The sequence below is a fragment of the Chiloscyllium plagiosum genome, unplaced genomic scaffold, assembly GCF_037043375.1.
Source record: "Chiloscyllium plagiosum isolate Xiang-an unplaced genomic scaffold, Cpla_swu_hap1 HiC_scaffold_10, whole genome shotgun sequence".
Lineage (NCBI taxonomy): Eukaryota > Metazoa > Chordata > Chondrichthyes > Orectolobiformes > Hemiscylliidae > Chiloscyllium > Chiloscyllium plagiosum.
Window position 1 is genome coordinate 4,587,508 of NW_028270148.1, and position 23,632 is coordinate 4,611,139.

At 40.9% G+C, this 23,632-nt stretch overlaps 1 protein-coding gene and 1 pseudogene across 4 annotated transcripts in view; one reads left to right on the plus strand and one right to left on the minus strand.

Annotated features, from left to right (window-relative positions):
* LOC148148891 (uncharacterized) overlaps positions 1 to 6,589 on the plus strand; it is a 65,481-nt pseudogene extending 58,892 nt beyond the window's left edge.
* A 14,430-nt stretch (positions 6,590 to 21,019) lies between these two features.
* Positions 21,020 to 23,632, minus strand: part of LOC122552552 (immunoglobulin superfamily member 3-like) — a 60,655-nt gene continuing 58,042 nt past the window's right edge. For all 4 annotated transcript variants that reach the window (XM_087991037.1, XM_087991038.1, XM_087991036.1 and 1 more), the window contains one exon: positions 21,020 to 23,592. In XM_087991037.1, coding sequence (XP_087847163.1) covers positions 23,470 to 23,592 — 123 coding nt within the window. In that variant the 3' untranslated portion in view covers positions 21,020 to 23,469. The remainder of the gene's footprint in view (positions 23,593 to 23,632) is intronic.

Below are 23,632 nucleotides of genomic sequence, written 5' to 3' on the forward strand. Positions count from 1 at the left end.
CACAGAAACATTCCAGTGTAGAAGGAGACCGTTCAGCCCATCCTGTCTGCACTGACTCTTCAAATGAGCATCATTCCTGACTGCCAATGTCCTGCTCTCTCCCCACAGCCTTGCACTCTGTTAGGATTTAGAATCGAATGGAGCAAGAGTGAATCAGAGAGGGTGTGCTCAGGGAGCATTGATTGCAGGCTGTTTGAAACTTTCAACATTTTTCTTTTGGTTTTCTGTGAGAATGAAACTTTTTAAATGGCTGCTTGCTCTCTTCCAATCAGTCAGTTGTGAGCATTGTGAACTTCTCTCAATAGTTTATTCACAAAGTGAATCATACCAACAAATTGGAAATCATTCAGCTAATGGTTATATTTCAGATCATTCCCTCTCAAATTACAAATAGCAATATCGACACAGGAAGGTTCAGTTCATCCTTTCCAAGTCATCATTGGCCATTTTTGTGTTTTTATTGAAGAAAATCTGTGAGGAGATGCCTGGGAGCTGTCAACGTGTGAACCTGATATCAGGGGTGGGTAAGTTGTTGGAGGGGATTCCTACAGACAGGATTTGCATGCATTTGGAGAGGTAAGGACTAGGTATAGTCAACATGGCTTTGTTTGTGGGAAATCGTGTCTCACAAAATTGAGTTATTTTTGAGAATCTAAGCAAAACGATTGATGATGGCAGAGCAGAGGACATTGTCAACATGAACATTAGTATCTCCTTTGACAAGGTTCTGCATAGTAGATTAGTCAAGTGAGATCACATGGGATTCAGAGAGTGCTTTCCAATTGGATACAGAATCAGCTTGATGGTAGAAGATGAAGGTGGTGGTAGAGGATTATTTTTTGGAGGCCTGTAACCTATGGTGTACTGGAGGGAATAGTGCTGAACCATCTTTCTTTTGTCATTTGTATAAATGATTTGAAAAGGAATATAAAAGGCATGGTTCGTACATTTGTATATGACACCAATATTGGTGGACAGTGAAGAACATTATCTAAGATTACAAAGGGATCTTTATCAACTGTGGCAATGGGCTGAAGAGTAGCAGATGGAGTTTAATTTGGATAACTGTGTGGTATTGCATTTTGGTAAGACAAACAAGGGTCTTCCATAGTGTTATCAAACAGTGACCTTGGAGTTCAAATACACAGTTCTTTGAAAGTAACATTGCAGAGATACAAGGTGCTTAAGACATGATTTAACAAGCTTGCCTTCATGGTTTAGACCTTTGGGTATAGGATGTGGGATGTCAAATTGAGGTTGTACAGGACATTTGTGTTTCCACGGGGTACCGTGTACAGTTCTGGTAGCCCTGCCAGAGGAAGAATATTATTAAATTGGTCAGGGTTCAAAAGATTTACCAGGATGTTGCTGGGAATGGAAGCGTTGAATTATAAGGATGGGCTGGATAGGTGGGGACATTTTCACTGGAGCGTAAGAGGTAAAGGTGTGACCTTGTAAAGATTTCTGAAATCATGAGGGGCGTATCTAAGATTAATAGCAAAGGTCTTTTTCCTAGGTGGTTAATTTCAAAATTAGGGGGCACATTTTAGTTTGTAGAATTGAGAGACGTAAGAGTTGAAAGATATAGCTCTCTGAAATGTGTGTCAAGTTGTTACAATGGCATTTCCCTCACTTGCCTTCACTGCTCTAACATGTCAGTTTTTGAGTTGGAATATCATGTTGAGATTGTAGGACATTGGTGAGGCCTCTTTTGGAGTACTGTGTGCAGTTCTGGTCACCCTAGCATCAGAATGATATTATTAAGTTGGACAGGGTTCAAAAAACAGTTATCAGAATGATGTTGGGAATGGAGTGTTTGAATTATAAGGATGGGCTGGAATGGCTGGGGATTTCCCCAAAGGGTGAAAGGTGACCCTTGACAAGATTTATAAAATCATGAGGGGTGTAGATAAAGTGATAACAAATGTCTTATCCCTTGGGTGAGGAAGTTCAGAATTACAAGGAAACATATTAAGTTGAGAAAAGCTTTAAAAAGGCCATTAGTGGCATCTTTTTTTACAGAGAGTGTGGTTCATGTGTGGAATGAGCTGCCAGATGAAGTGATGGATGTAGATACAGTGACAACATTCAAAAGAAATTTCAACAAGTGCCTAAATAGGAAAGGTTTGAAGGGGTAGACCAAACGCAGACAACTAGGACTAGTTCAGCTTGGGAACATGGTCGGCATGGACTGGTTGGACAGAAGAGTTTGTTTCCGTGCTTTCTGTCTCTATGACTCTACTTAACCAGAGAGAGATTTTATAAAATGTTACAATTCAAGTTACATTTTTCTTTCTCTTCAATATGAACAGAACCATTGGTTGATCCAGTTCTCATTCAGGATCATGTAGTCAGCAAGGTAGCAGAGGATGAAACTGTCAAGTTCCAGAGTGCCATGTACAATGCCAGTGTGATTGACACTGTGCCCATTGGCACTACCAATAACCTGGCAGCAACAGGGAGTGGGTGATAAGCCACTTTGTGAATGGTACCCTCACCAAGGCCCAGGCTTTCCCCAATCGTGTTGAGCTTTCCAGGAATGTCCGCAGGAACAGTTACATTCTGAGCCTTGTGAATGTGACTCTCAATGATACTGCTGTGTACAGCTGCAGTGTGTGGAGCTACATCTATGGAGCAGGGAGCCAGCTCAATGTAACTGGCAAGTCAATGGGAGGGAACACTGGTGTGACCAGGGAAGGGAGCACCCGGCTGCAGTGCTTCATCAGTGGAAGTGCAGAATGGTCATCAAGACCAGGTATTCCCAAGGCAGGATGGGGAGTGGCTTGGAGGGGAACTTGCAGGGGGTGGTGTTCCCTTGTAGCTGCTGCCCTTGTTCTAGGGAGAGGAAGTTGTGAGTTTGGAAGGTGCTGTCTGAGAATCTAAGGTGAATTTCTGCAGTGTATCTTGCAGATAGTACACACTGCTTCTACTGAGCATTGGTGGTAGAGAGAGTGGATGTTTGTGGATGTGTGCCAGTCAAGCAGGCTGCTTTGTCCTGGATGATGTTAAGCTTCTTGAGTGTTGTTGGAGCTGCCCCCATCCAGGTAATTAGGGCGTATTCCATCACACCCCTGACTTGTGCCTTGTAGATGGTGGATAGACTTTGGAGGTCAGGTGAGTTACTATCTTGAGGAACTCAAAATTAATGTTGTTGACAATCTTGGACATTGCTCAGACTGAAGTGACTGTGTGTGTGATATTCTGATATTTTACCTTTCTCTGAATGTATGCTCTTCACCTCATTTACCTTATTTCATCACCCATCTTCATTCCAAGGGAGACTTGGATAAACTGCAGAATTGGGCTGAGAGGTGGCAAATGGAGTTCAATGCAGATAAATGTGAGGTGATTTATTTTGCAAAGAATAACAGGTAGGCAGAATATTGAGTCAAAGGAAAGATTCTTGGTAGTGTTGATGTGCAGTGGGATCTTGCAGTCCATGTATATCGATCTCTGAAAGTTGCCACCCAGGTTGATAGTGCTAATAAGAAAGCCCACTGTGTTAGGTTTATCGGTAGAGGGATTGAGTTCTGGAGCCGTGATGTCCTGCTGTAACTGTACAAAACGCTTGTGTGGCCTCATTTGGAGTATTTTGCGCAGTTGTGGTCACCCCATTACAGGATGTGGAAGCATTGAAAAAGGTACAGATGAGATTTACCAGGGTGTTGCCTAGTCTGGAGGGAAGGTCTTATGAGGAAAGGCTGAGAGACTTGGGTCTGTTCTCATTGGAGAGAAGAAGGCTAAGAGGGCACTTAATAGAGACATACAAGATGATCAGTGGATTAGATAGGGTAGACAGTAAGAGTCCTTTTCCTTGGATGTTGACATCTGTTTGTAAGAGGGGGCATAGCTACAAATTGAGAGATGATAGATTTCAGACAGATGTCAGATGCAGATTCTTTACTCAGAGAGTGGTAAGGGCGTGGGATGTCCTGCTTGCCAATGTAGTTAACTCAGCCACATTAGGGGCATTTAAACAGTCTTTGAATAAGCACATGGATGATAATGGGATAGTGTAGGGTGATGGGCTTAGATTAGTTCGCAGGTCAGCACAACATCAAGGACCGAAGGGCCTTTTCTGCGAGGTGTCATTCTATGTTCTATAATAATAGCCCTGCAGTCTGGGTCCTTCCAATGATAAAGAGACATTCTGAAGTTGTTCTTTGTTTCTGTATTAGCTTATCCTGGACAGCATTCCAGTGAGTCGGTGACTATGAGACCAGGAGAAATAGGAACCCGCGAAGGCCATTCAGCCCATCGAGCCTGCTCTGTCATTTAATATAATCATGCCTGATCCAACATTCCTCACGCTCTTATCCTGTAACTTTTGATTCCCTGGCTGATCAAATATCTATCTGTCTCAGCCTTAAATATACACAAGGACTCTGCCCCCACAGCTCTCTGTGGCAAGGTATTCCAAAGACTCACAACTCTTTGAGAAAAACAATTCCTCCTCATCTCAGTCTTAAATTGCAACCTTATTTTTCTGAGATATGCCTTTGATCCTGGATTTGTTCTAGCTCCATTCGAACATTAGCTTCTTTCTCGGTCTTTACCAGCAGACAGTGCAGCAAGTTTTTTTGAAGAAATCTCTCCCTTCCACAGTCACTAATAACAACAACTTGGCCAAGTATCCCACCATGCCCTCGGGTTTTGGTCACATTCTTTCCTTTGTTGTTCAGACAAATTCTGGCCTTTTTAGCAAATGATCCAAGTATTTAGAGCATTCTTTCTGTCTTTAAGCTAGCCTCAAAAGTCTTTAGAGTAAAGTGTAAAGTCTACCAGCGCAAGTGTCTAAACATTATAGCGTTGTTTGTGGTAAATGTGTGATAACTCTAATGTGTGGCATTTTTTTTAGAAGCCCTGTTGAAGACTATAGCACTGTGTGTGCAACAGTGAATGGTAAGCAAATTAATTCAATCATTATCACAATATTTGCTAGGAATTACTCTCTGTTACAAATATCCATTTTACGTGGTTAGATTCATGATGTGTTTAATAAGCTAATAGTCAGAGCAGTCATTTGTCTGATTGACATATTTATTACAGTGAGACGAACATAGAACATAGAATACAGAACATAGAACATAGAACAGTACAGCACAGTACAGACCCTTCAGCACGCAATGTTATGCCGAGCAGTTATCTTAATCTCAGATCAACCTAATCTATGCACCCCTCAATTTACTGCTGTCCATATGCTTGTCCAGCAGTCACTTAACTGTCCCTTAACACAATCATTAAAACAATGTTTCGCCCACATTCCTATCATTTTTCGTTGTAGCCGCATCCACAGAATTATACTCCAATCTCAACTTATTAATTTTCCAATGAACTGACTCCTGCTCACTTCCCTGTTTTGAACTGTGAAAGCAATTCCATGATTTTTGTCTGAATCCAATTGCATGAATCAATCCAGTGGCTCAACCTTTTTCAGTTCAAACAACCTGAAGGTTTCCCTTACAGGTTCTCCCTGTTTGGAAAAAAAAACACAGGCTGGAAAAACAGTGCTGCTGTGTTGGCTGGCATCTTCTCCACTGAAAATTCCAGCTGGGAGAGAAACTCAAACTTCATTCTGAATTCAAATCTTGGTTATTTTGAGCTTAATCTCTGTTTATTTTTTGAACTGAACTCAAAACAAAATTCATAGCTGAATTTACATTGCTTGTCATAAACTCAGAAGTATATCCAACTGATTTCTGTAATACTCCAGAGATTGTCCCAATTCACTGGTAACTGTCACGTGTCTTTTTAGAATTATTGCATTGAATTACTGTTCCAGAATGACTTTCAGACCTTTTAAAGGAATCTCAACAATGCAAATCCATGTTCACGTGTTGCTTTTTAAATCATTCTAAATTTCAAAAATGATATATATTACACACCATTCATCACAAAAATGTTCGATCAAAGATAAGGAGAAAGGTTTTCACTGGACAGAGTTGCTAAGATCTGGAACACACTCCCTGAAAAGGTGTTAGAAGCTGATTCCATAACAACTTTGAAGAGGGGTTTGGACAGGTATTTGAGGATGAGGACTGTCAAGAGAGGGCTGTGGGGTTGAGCACTATAACTCTTTAAAAGATCAAATGCGGGTGTGATTGGCGGATGGTGCTCTCTCTCTGTGCTGAGTTTGTCTGATTGACATGATGAACGTTATAACGGAGAGCAGTGTCTAGGATTCACACCAGGTGCCTTCCTCTAAAACTGCCCAAAGTCACACTGGCATTTTCCCATCACCATCTTTCCCAGTTTAAAGAGCTCGATTGTGACTTGGCTCCATTCTGAAGAGGTAAAAACAATGACTGCAGATGCTGGAAACCAGATTCTGGATTAGTGGTGCTGATGAAGGGCTTTTGCCTGAAACGTCGATTTTACTGCTCCTCATGATGCTGCCTGAACTGCTGTGCTCTTCCAGCGCCACTAATCCAGAATCCATTCTGAAGAGGTTTCATTCTGTTTTCTTTTAGATCGAACACGGAGCAGTGAGCGAGCAGCAGTTCCTCCTGTTGTGGTAAGGAAATGGGACACCACTGTTGGTTTTTGCTGCATTTTGAGAAACAAGAGCCACATCCGGGAGGAACATTAGTATCACCAGAATGATTACAAATTATAACTTGTAACACACACTGTTCCACAAAAGGCTCTGACTGAAAATAATCAAAGAGCAGTCAATCATTTCCTTCTTTTTAATCTTGGGACAAGTTGCATGAACAGAAATGTCCACAACTTTCGAGTGCCTGGGAAATGCTCTCACATTTTGTGGGACTACCATCACAGACAGAATGCCCTGGGATCTATGTTCCTCCTAATGGATTGTTCAGGTGCAGGGAGACTCTCTGAGGGCTGAGATTAAGAAGGGGGAATGAGCCAGTACCTTGTGGCTGTAATTCAATCTCAATTCCAACTTCCTTCGCCATCCCCAATGTTCTTCATTCCCTCAGTATAAAACTGATTGCTGTCTGGTGTCTGTGAGGAGCTGAAACCCACAACAAGCCCTGGGTCAGGAAGATTCAATCCCTGCTCTGCTCCAAATGAGCTACTGCAGTTGGGGGAGAGAGGAGCGTGGCTCCATTGACCTCAACACCTGAGATTAAGAAGGGGGGGATGAGCCAGTGTTCCAGCTTTTCCCTCCCAGATCATGTTCCGAACATCCTTGGATAGCAGCCAGGCCTCAGTAGGGACTCTCTTGCTGCTCACTCAGATGGATGTCAATTCAAGCCTCAGTGCACAGATTTGAGCACAGATTTTGGGCTGACCCTCCAGGGCAGTACTGAGGGAGTGCTGCTCAGTAAAAGCTGCCTCTCTTTTGGGCATGGAGTGAAATCTGGATCCCCTCTGCTGCCTCGGATGGATGTAAAATATCCCTGGGCAATACTTTGGCAGAGAGCAGAGAGGTTCTGCTGAACTCCCTGGGTGATGCGTGTCCATTCCCCAACATTCACCAAAGCAGACTATCTGCTCAGCACTGCTGCTGGGATCTTGCTGTGTACAAATGAGCACCTCCCGATGTCTGTGAGGAAATTACTGAGTGATGTTCATGTTCGATTCCAGCTGGCTGAAGGGGAATGTCATTATGCTGAGGTTCACTTTCACTGACAAGGAAGCAGCCAGCTGACAGTGACAACTGCTGAAAGGAGCTCGGAGTACGCAGTTATAAAATGGTCAAGAAACTGTAGTTCAACAGGACCCTTTCACTCTGCAGCAAGGAGCAGTTAAGAGCAGCTCATTCGAGCAGAATCATCTCAGCTTCAACTTCACATTCACACTTCAGATTCAGGCTTCCTCACCAACAACCATCTCATATCCATATATTCCGAGACCCAGAGATTTACTGGGCACTCAAACCGTCCCAGCCACTGAGGTTACTGGGCATTCCGACTCTCTCAGACCCTAAGATGACTGGGCACTCAGACAGTGCAGCAGCTCAGTATGGGGGTGAAAGGTGCAGGAGGCAGTTCAGTCCCTCACTGAGATTATTTGGAACACAGCCCTCTGCTGCTCCCTCTAACATTGTGCGGAACAACAGCAGGGACATTGTGGGAACAGCTTGAATTGTGAGTTCCCTCCAAGTCCCAGTCCATCCTGATTTGGAATCTCAGCCTTTCCTTCCTCAGCACTGGCTCTGGTTATTGGGATTCCCCAGTTAGCAGCCAGCACTGGGTCAATAGATAGCCCAGGCAGAGCTGAGCTTGATCAGGATGAGGCAAGTCATGCCTTAAACTGGAGACATTCGTCACATTGTTGGGAAAAATAATGATTGACAGTTTGATCATTAAAGTTGGAAGATCCCCAGAGTGTTGCCTGGATCTCTGGTAAAATCGTCTCATGATAATCCCACTCCGACGTTGCCTGCTGCTCAGTGTGATTGGCTCGGTTCCTGTTTTCATTGAAGTTTAAATCTTGCCTGGCAGTTTGAGTTGGTTTAATTTTGCCAGTTGTTTCTGAACTGTTGCCCTCATTTTTCCTAGCCAAGCATTTAGATAGATCAGAGAAACAATCAAGTGCAGCAGAGTTAGAAAAGGTTGCATAGCAAATGAGACAATTGGAGTTAGATAGTGAACTGTAGGAGAAAGAAAGGGAAAGAATGCTTGAGTTGGAAAAGATGAAGTTGGAACTTTCATGCAATCCTTACAGTGTGGAAACAGGCCTCTCAGCCCCACAAAGAGACCCTCTGAAGAGCAACCCACTCAGACCAATTCCTCTACCCCCTTTTTTTTATCCCTGACTAGTGCACCTAACCTACATGACTCTGAATACTATGGGCAATTTATCATGGCAAATTTACCTAACCTGCACATTTTTGGATTCTGGGAGGAAACTGGAACACCCAGAGGAAACCCATGGGTTGAATGTGCAAACTCCACACAGACAGTCGTCCAAGGCGGGAATCGAACCCGAGTCCCTGGTGCTGTGTGGCAGCAGTGCTAACCATCGAGCCATTATAACTTGGAGCAAAAGGACTTCAAAAAACAGAAATAAAATTATAGGATAGAAGTGATGATAAGCAAACTCATCGTAGCCAACTTCTTGGTCGGGATATATACCAATACGTCCAAACATTACCAAAATTTGATGAAAAAGCTGCCGAAGATTTTTTCATTTCCTTTGAGAAATTGGCTAACCAGATGAACTCGCGAGAGAGTGTGTGGCTAATGTTAATTCAGTCCAAGTTGGTCGGCAGGGCTCGTGAGATGCTTGCAGCACTGTCAGAGGCGGTGTCAGGAGAACATGAGGAAATGAAAAAGGTGATGTTGAGTGACTATGAATTGGTACCAGAAGCACATTGACGATGGGTCAGAAATGTAAGAAAAGAACCATGTCAGACTTATACCATCATGATTTGGAGATGCTGGTGTTGGACTGGGGTGTACAAAGTTAAAAATCACATGACATTAGGTTATAGTCCAACAGGTTTACTTGGAAGCACTACCTTTCAGAGTGCTGCTCCTTCATCAAGTGGTTGTGGAGTACACAATTGTAAGACGATTGTGTCTTACAATCTTATACTCCACAACCACTTGATGAAGGAGCAGCGCTCTGAAAAGTAGTGCTTTCAATTAAACCTGTTGGACTATAACCTGATGTCATGTGATTTTTAACTTTGTAGACTTATACCGAGTTTTAAAAAATTAAACAGAATAACTTTAATTGATGGATGAGAGCATTAAAGATAGAAAAGATACACGAGAGATTATTCTGCTGCAGGAGTTTAAAAACTCACTTCCAGAAGTGATAAGAACTCATGTTGAGCAACAGAAAGTTCAGACAATGTGAAGAGCTGTAGGGAGGCTGATGAACATGTGTTAGTGTTTAAAACGAAATCTAGTTGCCGACGGCAATTTCATTCTGTGAGGGATAGAAATTGGGAAAAAGGATGATCCTTTAATGAAAACCAAAAAGGAGATCACCCTGGGAGAAATTTATCATATGTGACAAAAGAAATCCAAGAACATGGAAAAGAGGTGAAAGACCTCAGATGTTTTCATTGCAATAAGGTGGGATAAACAAAGTCATGGTGCTGGGGGTTTCAAAAGGTGCTGGGAGAAAGGATGTGGTAAAAGGGGCTAATCCAGTGGCATTGGTTAAGGCAGTGAAAGAAATCCTAAAAGAAGTGCAGGAAAGTGCACAGCTTAGTCACAGGCTGGATAGTGAGATAATGCCAGACCTTTTCAAAGACTTCATCTGTGTGGGTAAGATTTATGCAGGTAGAACAGGGAGAGTAGGTAAAAAGGGTTAAAATATTGAGGGATACGGGAGCCAGTCTGTTTCTAATAGTAAGAGATGAAAATATTTGCCCTCCTTCTGAAATATTGCCCGACAGCATGGTAACCTGTGGAATAAATGGAGACAGGAACAAGAGGATGGCCAGAGTGACGGTGGGACCGATCAACGATAGTGCAGGGAACTTGTGCCTGGAGTTAGAGAAGGTAGGGGAGGTCCTGAATGAATACTTTGCTTCAGTATTCACTACTGAGAGGGATTTTGTCATTTTTGGGTTGTTAAGTAGATGTATGGTGTATTGGCTTTCATTAGCGGGGGATTGAGTTTAAGCACTGTGAGGTTATGCTGCAGCTCTATGGAGCTCTGGTTAGACTGCACTTGGAATATTGTGTTCCGTTCTGGTTGCGTTATTACAGGAAGAATGTGGAAGCTTTAGACAGGGTGCAGAGGAGATTTTTCAGGATGTTGCTTGGACTGGAGGGCATGTCTTATGAAGAAAGGTTGAAGGAGCTCGGGCTTTTCTCATTGGAGAGAGGAAGGATGAGAGGTGACTTGATAGAGGTGCACAAGATGATGAGAGGCACAGAGAGAGTGGATAGCCAGAGACTTTTTCCCAGGGCAGACATAGTGATCACAAGGAGATATAATTTTAAGATGATTAGAGAAAGGTTTAGAGGAGATGTCAGAGGTAGGTTATTTGCACAGAGAGTGGTAGGTGCATGGAATGCATTGCTAGTGATGGCAGTAGAGTCAGAGACATTAGGGATATTTGAGTGACTCTTGGACAGGCACATCATTGATAGTAAATTGAAGGGTATGTTGGTTAGTTTGATCTGAGAGTAGGATAAAAAGTCGGCACAACAAAAATGGCCGAAAGGCCTGTATTGTGCTTTATTGTTTTATGTTCTACGTTTATGTTTGATGTTCCTTCATGTAAGATAAAGCTAGAAAGTCCAATCAAAACTGGGGAAGTGATTGTGGGACTGATGGAAAAATTTGCTATTCCAGGAGTCCTGTTTATTCTCGGAAACATTAGAGCTGGATCACAGATGGGAGTGAGGCCCATTCTAATAGAAAAACCAAAGGAAAACCAAGGAACTGAGGAATTAAAACAAAAATACCCTGGGATTTTCTGGACTGTGTGGTGACAAGATCTCACAGCCATAAGTTAAAACATTGAAGGAGAACAAAAGAGAAAGATGAAGAGGTTGGGTTCCAGTTAGCTGGCGCTCTGTTTGATGAGATAGTGAAGGAAAAGCTGAAGCAGCTAGAGGATCAGGCAGAGGTGTTTCATTCTGAAAGATTAATGGAATCATGACAAAAAAATGAGATGATAAAGGATTTATATCAAAGCCTACTTGGAAAAGGAATCAGAGTGTATTCCAGAATGTTATGTAATTAAAGGTAAAATCTTCAGCTGTAAATGGAGATCTTGGCAGATTAGTGCAGGTGAGAAATGGGCAGAGGTTCACCAAATTGTGCTGCTGGTAGAATACAGACAGGAAGTATTGTGGGTATGATTGCCAGCCATGACTGAATGATGGCACAGACTTGGTGGGCTGAATGGCTTAACTTCTGCTCCTATGTCTTATGGTCTATGGGTAACACACATATTACCTGTAGAAGGTCATGTAGGAGTGTGGAAGACTCAGGTTAAGATACTGAAGTATCTTAGTCAGTTTGGATCACATAACAATGTGGTCGAGTTTTGCTGTAACTGTCATACTTGTCAAATGGTAGGAAAGCCACAGGCAGTGACAAAAAAAACACCTTTGATGCCAATTCTTCCATTCAAAAAACTTTCTACACAGGTTATGATTGTGTAGGTCCTCTCCCTAAAACTAAAAGTGGAAGCAATATTTGTTAACCAGAATGGGTGTGTCTACCAGGTGTCCGGAAGCAATTTCATTATGGAATGTCAAGGCAAAAAAGGTTCTGGAGAGATTGCTTGCTTTCCTTACCCATTATAGACCCAGGGAGATTCAGTCAGATCAAGTGTCCAACTTTACTGCCAAATTATTTAAGGATTTCACAGATAGTTTAGATATCAAACACTTTATATCAAGTGTGTAGCATCCTGAATCCCAGCGAACATTGGAAAGGTGGCATCAGACCCTAAAGCCAATGTTGAGGGTTTATTTCCAGGATTACCCAAATGATCAGGATAAAGGTATCCCATTTATATTATTTGTTGTTACGGATGCACCAAATAAATCGAATCAGTTTGCTCCATTTGAATTGATATTCAAATACTAAGTAAGAGGGCCTTTAAAATTAATTAAGAAAAAGTTGATCAGTCTGAAGTCAGAGATCTCACATTGGATTATGTATCTGAGGTGAGAGAAAGATTAAACTGAGCAGGTGAATTAACTGGACAATGTTTGAAGGTGGCACAGCACCTAATGAACCAAGGACCAGATAATAAATTGAAAATTTGTACATTTGTCTATAGGGATAAAGTATTAATGCTGTTACCAGTGGTAGCAGATCCCTTCAAAGCAAGGTTTAGTGGTCCTTATCAGATTGAGAACAAGTTAGGTCTGGTGAATTATCTGGTAAAATATTTATCAGTTATGTCATGTGATTTTGCTGAAACATTACTATGACAGGGAAAGGGAACCGGAGAAACAGATATTAGTTATTGCCACTCAGAGTCAGGAATAAAATCCAGATGATTTGGATTTTGATGTGTCTCAGAAGAAGTTGAATAATGAAGAAGTCCTCAATGAATGGGATGAGGTAGTGATCTGTCTGCCCCAGGAACAGAGAACTGAATTCCAAGACTTGTTACAGTGCTACGAGGACCTATGCAGAAATAAAATAGGGAGGACTAATGCTGTGGTACATGAGATTGATGTAGGGAATGCGATTCCAATAGAACAACTTCCCACAGGTTTAATCCTCTCAACACAGAGCAGGTTCAGAAGGAAGTGAAAATGATGTTCCAAGAAGACATCACAGAGATACATCAAAATGAATGCAGTTCACCAATTGTGTTAGTTCCCAAATCTGATTATACTCAAAGCTTCTGTATAGATTATTGGGAGGTCAATGCTGTGACCAAATCTGACTCATACCTAATTCCAAGGCTGGAGGATTGTATGGATAATGTAGGACAAGCCAATTACATCACAAAATTGGATTTATTGCCCGGTTACTGGCAAGTACCTTTGTTGGAGAGACCAAAAGAAGTTTCTGCTTTTCTAACCCTAAGTGGGCTATTTCAATTTAATGTGACACCATTTGGAATGAAACACATACCAGTCACTTTTCAAAGGCTTCTGAACAGAGCTGCTGCAGGATTGACTAAATGTGCACCTACATAGATGATGGAGGGATCTTTTACCATTCCTGGAAAGATCGCATGCAGCATTTGGCAAAGATCTTTCAGAGAATATGGTAGGCAAAGCTGGTCATAAACTTGATAAAAACAGACATTCGTAGTTCACAAAATTTGATATGGACAGATGACACTGAGGACTGTGAAAATGAAGGTCATTGAGGAATTTCCAATGCCATCCTTGAAGAACGAAGTGCTCTGAACTTTGAGATTGAAATTTGTACCAACCTTTAGTAGTGTAGTGGCACCATTGACAGATTTGTTAAAAAAAACCTGAAATTGCAGTGGGCAGAACAATACCAGGAGGTGTTTGAGAATTTAAAAGCACTGTTAAAAATACCAGTTTTAGCCACAGCAAATCTTTTTGAAACTCTTCAAAGTTACCATTGACCCAAGCAATGTTGGTGCTGGAGCTGTGTTGTTACTGGAGGATGATTGTGAAATAGAAATAAAAAAAAACTCAATATCCACCAGAAAAAAAAATCACCATTGAAAAGGGGTTATTGAGTTTGATATTGGCCACACAGCATTTTAATGTTTACTTTGCAAACAATGTATCAGAGATAATTGTGTATATTGATCACAATGTTTTGACGTTTCCAGAGAGATTTGATGACACGAACACCAGATTATTTTGCTGGAGTCTCAGGTTACAAGCATTGACTTTACAGATTGTACATGTGAAAATATTATCATAGATGCATTATCGTGAGCTTAAAAGAAAAATGCTCATCTAAGATAGAAATCGTAGTATTCAATGTTTTGTACAAATAACATTAGTGTAAAATGTGTAACTCCAGATTAATAAACTATGGATGCAGTAATATCATAGATTATGGTTTTAAAAGAAGAAACAAAAAAATGAAGTCATCTTTTTATAATGATGGCTCAATTTTTTCATAAGGGACGAGGTGTTGCAAGGTTGGGTAGAGTACTAGTAGATTGGGAGGCAGGGAGTTAGAATTTGGTGTTTATAAAATGCTTGGGGAGTGGGGGGGGAAGTGAAGCATTGCATGGTCCCTTTAAAAGATGGTGTTTTTCTGTGTTTTATTATAACATGGAGTAAACCTTTCTGCTAATTTAAACCAGCAACACAGAAAAGATTCACCCTGTGCTGTAATCTGCTAAAACTCGAGAGGTAAAGAACTATCCCAAAGCCACTATTTAAAGTACAAAAAGAATTAAGAATTTTATTCTTTAAGTCGAGCAGAGAATATTAACTAATAACTATTTACAACTCATTTTCCTAAACCGATCTATTACCTCCATCTGTACAATACTGGTCCGATAAAAACCCCAATTAAGACTGAGAGAAAAAAAATCAAATTTCTAAACCAGCCAGCTATCAAATCTTCTCTTTGTATCTACCGCTGTAGATTTTCTCTTCAGTTCAGTGTAATTTTTTTTTTCTGTACAAACCCCTCCAGACAGTTACCTTTTACTATCAGCCCACATCTGTTGGTCTTTTGGCAGTTCTCTTTGCTGCTCTTTGCCACTCTGGGTAATTGTTCAAAATGTGCTAAATTTAAACTTGATTGGAACTTGACATTTTGGGGCATAATTTAAAATGATTAGCTGAATTTGAATTTGTTTTTTGTAGCCAGGAAACCCAGTTACTCCAGCTATTTGACCAAAGTTACATTGTTACTTTATTCAAAACACTTTACTGCGTCAAGTAGTTCTGCTAGATTTTCAACTCTCTTAAAGGGACAGTACAACTGTAACCTTCATAACGCCTCCCCCCATAAAAAAATGAACCGTCATCATGAAAAGGTGGCTTCATTTTTTTTCTATTCTTTAAAACATTGCCATAACATACAGATAACTTTAGTCTAAGTTCATCTTAACTTCTTCCTCTACATACATATAACATTTGATAAATACAAATCTCATCTAAACTTTATTAGTTAAATCCATAATAACACATCTGCAATTACATTCTTATGACCCGCAACATATATGATTTTTAAATTAAAGGTTTGTAACATAAGACTCCAATGAAATAGTATCGTATTCTTGTCGTTAAAGATTGTAATCCATGTACACAACAATATCCAATACATTGTTCATGGCATACACATTAAATGTTGTAAGGTCAATACCAAACTCAATAGTGCTTTTCAATTGTGGGGTATTTCCTTTGGTTGATGTGGATTCTTCAAAAAACTAACCAATTGACAGTTCATTCACATCATCATCTTCCTATAACAGTACGTTACAACTCCAATGTCACTGGCATCGATGGCAACTTTAAAAGGTTTTGAAAAGCTTGGTGTAGCTGAAACTGGTCTGGTGGTTAATATTGCTTTCAAATGGTTGAACGCCTTCTGGCATTGTTCTGTCCATCGAAACTTGGTGTTCTTCAGCATAACGGTTAACGGTGCCACTTACATTGCTGAAGTTTGGAACAAACTTCTGATAGAATCCACTGAGTCCTAAGAATCGAAACACCTCTTTCTTCGAGGCTGGTTGTGGAAATTCCTCGATGGCGTTCCTTGGGGTCAAATTTCCATGACCGATGTTATGTCCCAAGAATGTCACCTCGGCTTTTGCGAATACGGTTTAGTTTAAGTTTATTACCAGTTTTGCTTCTCATAGTCATTCAAAGAGCTCTGCCAATTGTACCATGTGATCTTTCCAGGACTTACTAAAGATCACTACATCATCCACATAGACTGCACAGTTTGTTTGTTAACCCAACCATTACTCTAGGTTGTGAGGCTTTGAATGTGGCAGGTGTATTCTTCATTCCAAAGGGCATCCCTTTAAATTGATATCGCCTATTTGGGGTTACAAATGCGGAAATTTTTTTCACCTTCTATGATAAAGGTACCTGCCAGTAACCACGCAGTAAGACCAACTTGGTGATGTAACTGACTTGTCTGACTTTTTTGATATAATCCTTAAATTTAGAAGTTGATACATGTCCAATTTCGTAACGGTGTTGACCTTCCAATAATCCACACAAAATGGTTGAGCCATGTCTGGTTTGGAAACTAAGACGATCAGCGAACCCCTCTCGCCCTGGCTCAGTTCAATGATGTCCTCATCGAGCATACCCTCCACCTCCATCTGGACCTGCCTGACTTTGATAGGGGTGTTGTTTTATCAGAGTAGTATTCCCTACGTCTACTTCATGTACAACAGCATTGGTCCTCCCCACCTGATTCTTACATATGTCCTTATACTGCAGTAACAAATCTTTCAACTGCGTTCTGTGCTCCTGAGACAGATAGCTTACTAACCTATCCCATTCCTCAAGGACTTCTTCATTTTTTAATCTATTTTGAGGCACATCAAAATCCACATCATCTGGATTGGATTCTTCACTCTGTGGGGCAGTAACTAACACCTGTTTCTCCAGTTCTTTCTCTCTAGTATAATATGGTTTCAACATGTTCACATGACTTACCTGATATCGTTTTTTTCTGTCTGGCTTCTTTATTAGATAGTTCACCTGGCTCAACTTTTTCTCAATTTGATAGAGACCACTAAACCTGGCTTTGAAGGGATCTCCTATCACTGGTAACAGAACTAACACATCATCCGCTTGGGAAAATGTCCGAGTCTCAGAGCTTTTATCTGCCACTTGCTTCATTCTATACTGTGCCCTCTTTAGGTGCTGTTGAGCTAACTCAAAGGGAGTGAACTGAGTAGATTCATTTGGGGCATCTCTAATGGCAAACAATATGAATGAGATCCCTTTATCCCAATCATTCAGGTAATCCTGACAGTATGCTTTCAACATGGTCTTCAAGGTCTAATGCCACCTTTCTAAGGCTCCTGGGATTCAGGGTGATACACACTGGATTTAAAGTGTTGTATATCTAAGCTACCTATAACCTCCTTAAACAGCCGAGCAGTAAAACTTAACCCATCATCCGACTGAATCTCACTGGGTAGTCCACACTGTGTGAAGAAAGCTACTAACTCCTCTACCATCTTTTTTGCTTTGATACTCCATAATGGAATTGCCTCCGGAAATCTGGTAGACACAGCCATTTTGGTTAACAAGTACTGGTTCCCACTTTTAGTTCTCGGGAGGGGAACTACACAATCAATTATAACCCAAGTGAAAGGTTCTTCAAATGTGGGAATTGGTAACAAAGGTGCTGGTTTTATTACCGCCTGTGGCTTACCTATCATTTGGCATGTATGACACATATGACAAACGTTAACCACAGCCTTGTGCATTCCAGGCCAATAAAAGTATTTTTGTACCTTGGTCTGAGTCTTTCGTACCCCTAAGTGACCTTCAACAGCTAGTTCATATGCTACCTGTAACGCCGCCTGTCTGTATGCCACAGGCAACACAATCTGGTGCACTTCGGCCCATTTCTCTTTGGCACTAACCTGCCGTGGTCGAAATTTCCGTCTTAGGATTCTATCTTTCAGATAATATCCCTCCGGAATATTCTCTGCCTCCTTTTCGGAGTGCACATCCACATATCTTTTTTATCATCTTGTCTTGCTGTTGTAAGTCCCTTAGCCTTTCAGGACTAAACACTTTTGTCTGACCCTCTGCCTGTTCAGGTTTTTCCTGCACCATTACTTCAAACAGGGTATCTGCTAACTGAACCTCAACTCCTTCAGCTTTCTCTTTAGTTTTTGCTTTGTGCTGTGACTTAAAATGGTGGGATCTGGTTACTACACAGTCTGGAAAATACCAGGATATTTCTGTTTTACCTCCTCAGTTTCTTGGTTTACCTTGGGCTTCTCCACAACAAGGGGTGTCACTCCCACCTTGGATCCTGCCAAATCATTCCCAAGAATAAACGTAATTCCTGGAACTGACATTTGTTAATCACTCCCACTGTTACTTCCCCAGTCTTGAGTTGGCACTCCAACCTGATCTTACATAGGGGAATGCTAAATTTCTGTCCGTCTATCCCACAAATTATCACACTCTTGGGTAACAGAACAGAAAGAGTGCAAATTTACTCATCCCTTACTATCAGCAACTGGTTAGATCCTGCATCTCTCAAAATTATAACTTCTTGTCCTTCTCCCCCTGTTCTTTCTGAGTACCCACAGAGGTGAGCTCTTTGTAGAGATCAGGTACTAACTCCATACCCAGCCCTGCCAAGGCCGTGCACTCTCCTGCAGCTCCTCAGCTCTACTAAAGGGTCTCCTTTATTACCTTCACTAAAGCCACTGGCTTAGCTTCTTTTACATCTTTTCGCACAGTGCCTTTCTTTAACGACCAGCACTGTGACTTTACGTGTCCAACCTTCTGGTAGAGAAAACACCTTTTCCCAGTGCCCTTCTGAAACCACGGGCACTGTAATGTTCTATGTCCCACTCCATTACAGTGAAAACACCTGAGGCCTTTGACCTCCATTCAACCCTCTTGGGCTTCTTTAACCTGTAGTAAAATCTTAACAGTGTTCTCTACTCTGTTTCATACTGTAGGATCTCCCTTTCTCCCAACATCCATTCCTTATAGGATGAAATTCTGGCTAGATGCTTGTCTTATGCATCAGCATGTATTCATCAGCTAATTTTGCAGCCCTTCTCACTTCCTGAATTTTCTGTTCCTCCACACGAATTCTTATCATCTCTGGAAGTGAGTTTTTTAAACTCCTTGAGGAGAATAATCTCTCTTAGAACCTCAAAGGGCCTATCTATCTTTAAAGCATCTATCAAAATGACTATGTTTAATTCTTTCAAACTCAACATAACTCTGACTTGGTTGCATCTTTGTGTTTCTGAACTGCTGTCTATATGTTTCTGGTATCAATTCATTAGCAATTAAAATATCCTGTTTACCCTCTTCATAATCTCTTGACCCCTCATTTGACAGTGCGGCAAATACCTCACTAGCTCTGCTGACCTGTTTAGTCTGTACTAGCATTACCCATAAATCCTCAGACCGGTCCATTTGCCTAGCCCATTTTTCAAGTGAAATAAAAAAGGCTTCAATATCTTTCTCATCAAAATGTGGCAAAGTTTTGACATATTTGTATATATCTCTATCTTCTTTTTTCATCTCTATCCTGTTAACTTGACTTTGCTGACTAAGTGCAACTTCTCAAGTTCAAATTCTCTTTCTCTTTCTCTTTCCCTTTCTTCCTTCTCCATTTGCTCAGCTAACAACCTTCTCTCTCTCTCTCTTTCCTCTTTCTGTCTTTCTCATTTTCTCTCTTTTTGTTTACCTTCTAAATACATTTTCCTCAATGATAACTTAGGTTTTTGTACCTCAGCTGCACTTGTCTGTTTCTCTGACACACCTAAGTGTTTGAATAATTCCCTTACACATTCAGCTTTACTTTTGTCCTTGGTTAAACCCATATCTAATTTCTTTGCTAATTCTAAAAGTATGGCCTGTTTCTTTCCTTCCAAACCTTTTTGGAAAATTTGAGAATCATCTTCAAATTCCAGAATCTCTTTAGCAATTTTAATAGCCATTTCTCTCATTTCTCATTTAATCAACCATATGTCACTGAAATTAAACAAATTGCCTCACCTACATTTTGTTTAAAGATCTAGGACACTAACCTGCAAATGTTTAAATGTATTGGGCTTTTTCATTCCCCAAATCTATTTAAATCAGTCTAAACCTGTGCAAATCACAATTCCAAGACCTAAACTGCTCAAATCCAGGACGAGCCCCCAAACTGTCACGAACCAGGGTAAACCCCTCTGCTAATTGAAACCAGCAACACAGAAAAGGTTCATCCCATTCTATAATCTGTGAAAATTTGAGAGGCAATAAACTATTCCAAAGTCACAATTTAAAGTACAAAAAATTAAGAACTTTATTCTTTAAGTCTAATAGAGAATATTAACTAACAACTCTTAACAACTCCTTTCCTTAAACATATCTTTTACCTCCTCCTCTATCCAAACTGCTCCGATAAAACCCCCAATTAAGATTTGCAAAAAATTCAAATTTCAAAACCAGCCCGCTGTTGAATCTTCTCTTTATATCTTCTTCTCTAGATTTTCTCTCCAGTTCGGTATCAATTTTTTTTCTGTGCAAATTCCTTCTCCAGACAGGTACTTCTCAGAGAGCTCTAACTAGCAGCCCACATCTGTTGGTCTTTTGACAGTTCTCTTTGCTGCTCTTTGCCTCTCTGGGTAACTGTTCGAAATGTCTGATATTCATACCCTAAAACATTTGATTGCTTCATTGGTTTTAATATTGTCAAAACACCAAATTCAAAGTTGAATGGAGTTTGGTATCTCGGGGCATAACTTAAACTGATTAGTCAAATTTGAATTTGCTTTTTGTAGCCAGGCAACTGAGCTACTCTAGTTGTTCAGCCAAATGTTACATTGTTACCTTATTCAGAATACTCTACTGTGTCAGGTAGTTCTGTGAGCTTTTTAGTACACCTCCAGACCTTCTTAATAGTTTAGAGATTTTCAATGGATGCGTGCGAGCAGCAGTTTGAACGTTTGCAAGTCCACAGAGGACCCAAATTGAAACATTTGTATCGAAAGGCCATACAGTTAGGAGACAAAGCAGCAGTTTTTATTAAGACAATAGTCTTTTGAGCTTAGCCAATCAATCTGAACCAGGTACAGATAGACAATCCTTTATCCGAAAATCCGTCATCCGAAAACCTCCAAAATCCGAAGTATTTCTTGTGAAGTTACTTTCTGCATAACAAGTTTGTTTGATGTGCAAACAATTAACCCAACTCCACACCAACTTGACCCACATCACTCAGACATGACATGGCAAAGTGGCCTAGCACTGGCAGGCGTCAATTCTGTCTCAGCACTCGTAGTACTCACAGATGCGTCTGCCATTCGGTATTTTTTTTAATTTCACCGTTAAACTGTCACTTATTCCAAAATCCAAAACAATCCCAAAATCTGAAAACCAGCTGGCCCAGAGGCGTTCAGATAAAGGCTTGTGTCTGTAGTTAGATACCAAAAGTCATAAAAAATGTGGCACTGGAAAAGCAGAGCAGGTCAGGCAGCAGCCGAGGAACAGGAAACTCAATGTTTCAGGCATAAGCCCTTTATCAGAAATGCCTGAAATGTCGACACTCCTGCTCCCCGGATGCTGCCTGACTGGCTGTGCTTTTCCAGTATCATACATTTTGACTCTGATCTCCAGCATATACAGTCCTCACTTTCACTTGGATACCAAAAACCTATTAAATTTAAATGTGACGGTTTTGACAACATTGGATCAATCCTATTGTAAGAAATATTGAGATGTCATCCTGGGTATAAAAGAAGGGGGCAGTTGGACAAAGACCTCAGAGAAAGCTGCCATCCGTTAGAGCTAATGACCATCAGCTACTGAGAGAGAATTGCTGGCTCTCACAGCCTCCTCTATGTCTGAGAGTAAAACACCGTCTAAATGAGAATTGTACTAATAGCACAACTATTTAATATTCCTGACAGGAGAATTGATCGTGAAGGCACAGAAGATTCCAGAAGACATGTAAACAGGCTACAGTTACGAGAAACTAAATGCTATTTTCTGTTTTATGAGTGGACTCATACTTATTGGAACAGCATACCACCAGAATCTTGTTTTATTTGGTAATAATTAAGAGTTAGAAGGGATTTATTTGGCAAATTAATAATTTCATTAATTTGTTCACTGTTAGAAGTACATAAATAAATTGTTACTTATTAATTGTAAAGTCAGTATCAGAGGTTTAATTTATTTAATAACTGGAAGTTGCTTAAAGGCAGGTTGCACCACTTTCCCCCCTCCTTAAACAGATTATAGGGCAAGGTGCTCCTCTTGGGGTGTTTCAGTTTTAGTTCTTCAGAGGAGTGTCTGCTTTATAAAAATATCAATGACTTAGATGAAAATGTAGATGGGTGGGTGAGAAGCTTGCAGGTGATCCAAAGATGGTGTAGAGGTTGGCAAAAGATACAGCAGGATATAGATCAGTTGCAGATATGGGTTGAGAAATGGCAAATGGAGTTTAATTCGAGTAAGTGTGGGGTGCTGCGCTTTTGGAGATCAAATGTTAAGGAAATGTATACAGTTAATGGCAGGACCTTAAAATGCATTGTTGTCGCGAGAGACTTGGGGTTCAAGTCCACACCTCCCTGAAAGTGGTCTTGCAAATGGATAGTGTTGTAAAGAAGGCACATGCATGCTTGCATTTATTGATCAGGGAATTGAGTACAATAGTCAGGTTGCAGCTTTATCAGACTTTGGTTAGGCCACATTTAGAGTATCGTAATCAACTCTGATTGCCACATGACAGGAAGGATATGATGGCTTTGGAGAGAGTGCAGAAGAGGTTTACCAAGATGCTGCCTGGATTAGAGGGTATGAGCCATAAGGAGAGGTTAGAAAAAACTCAGGTTGCTTTCTCTGGGGCAACAGAAGCTGAGGAGAAGCTTGATAGAAGTCCATAAGATAATGAGATGTATGGATTGGATTGACAGTCCTTTTCCCAGAGTTGAAATGTCTAATACTATGAGATACGCATTTAAGGTGAGAGAGGGGACATTCACAGTAGATTTAAGGGCCAAGGGTTTTACACAGAGAGTGGAGGAGTCTGGAATGCACTGCCAGGGATGGCAGTGGAACCAGATACAATCGGGGTGTTTAAGGAATTTTCAAACAAGCCACATGAATGTTCAAGGATTGGAGGAATATGCACCACAGGCAGGCAGAAGGGATTAGTTTCATTTGGCATTATGTTCAGCACAACATCGTGGGCCAAAGGACCCATTCATGTGCTGTACTGTTCCAGGTTCTATCAAGGTCTGAGAGGATCAGAGTGCACAGTAATTTCAGGGTCTAGGAGGGTCTGAGTGCCTAGTAATCTCAGGGTCTGGGAATATATGGACATGGGACATTTGTTGGTGAGGCAGCCTGAATCTGGGTGAATGTGAAGTTGAAGCTGAGATGAGTCTGTTCGAGTGAACTGTTCTTGGCTGCTCCTTGCTGCAGAGTGAAAGGGTCCTGTTGAACTTCAGTTTCTTGCCCGTTTTATAACTGCGTATTCCGAGCTCCTTTCAGCAGCTGTCACTGTCGGCTGGCTGCTTCCTTGTCGATGAAAGTGAACCTCAGCATAATGACATTCCCCTTCAGCATGCTGGAATCGAACACAAACATCACTCAGTAATTTCCTCACA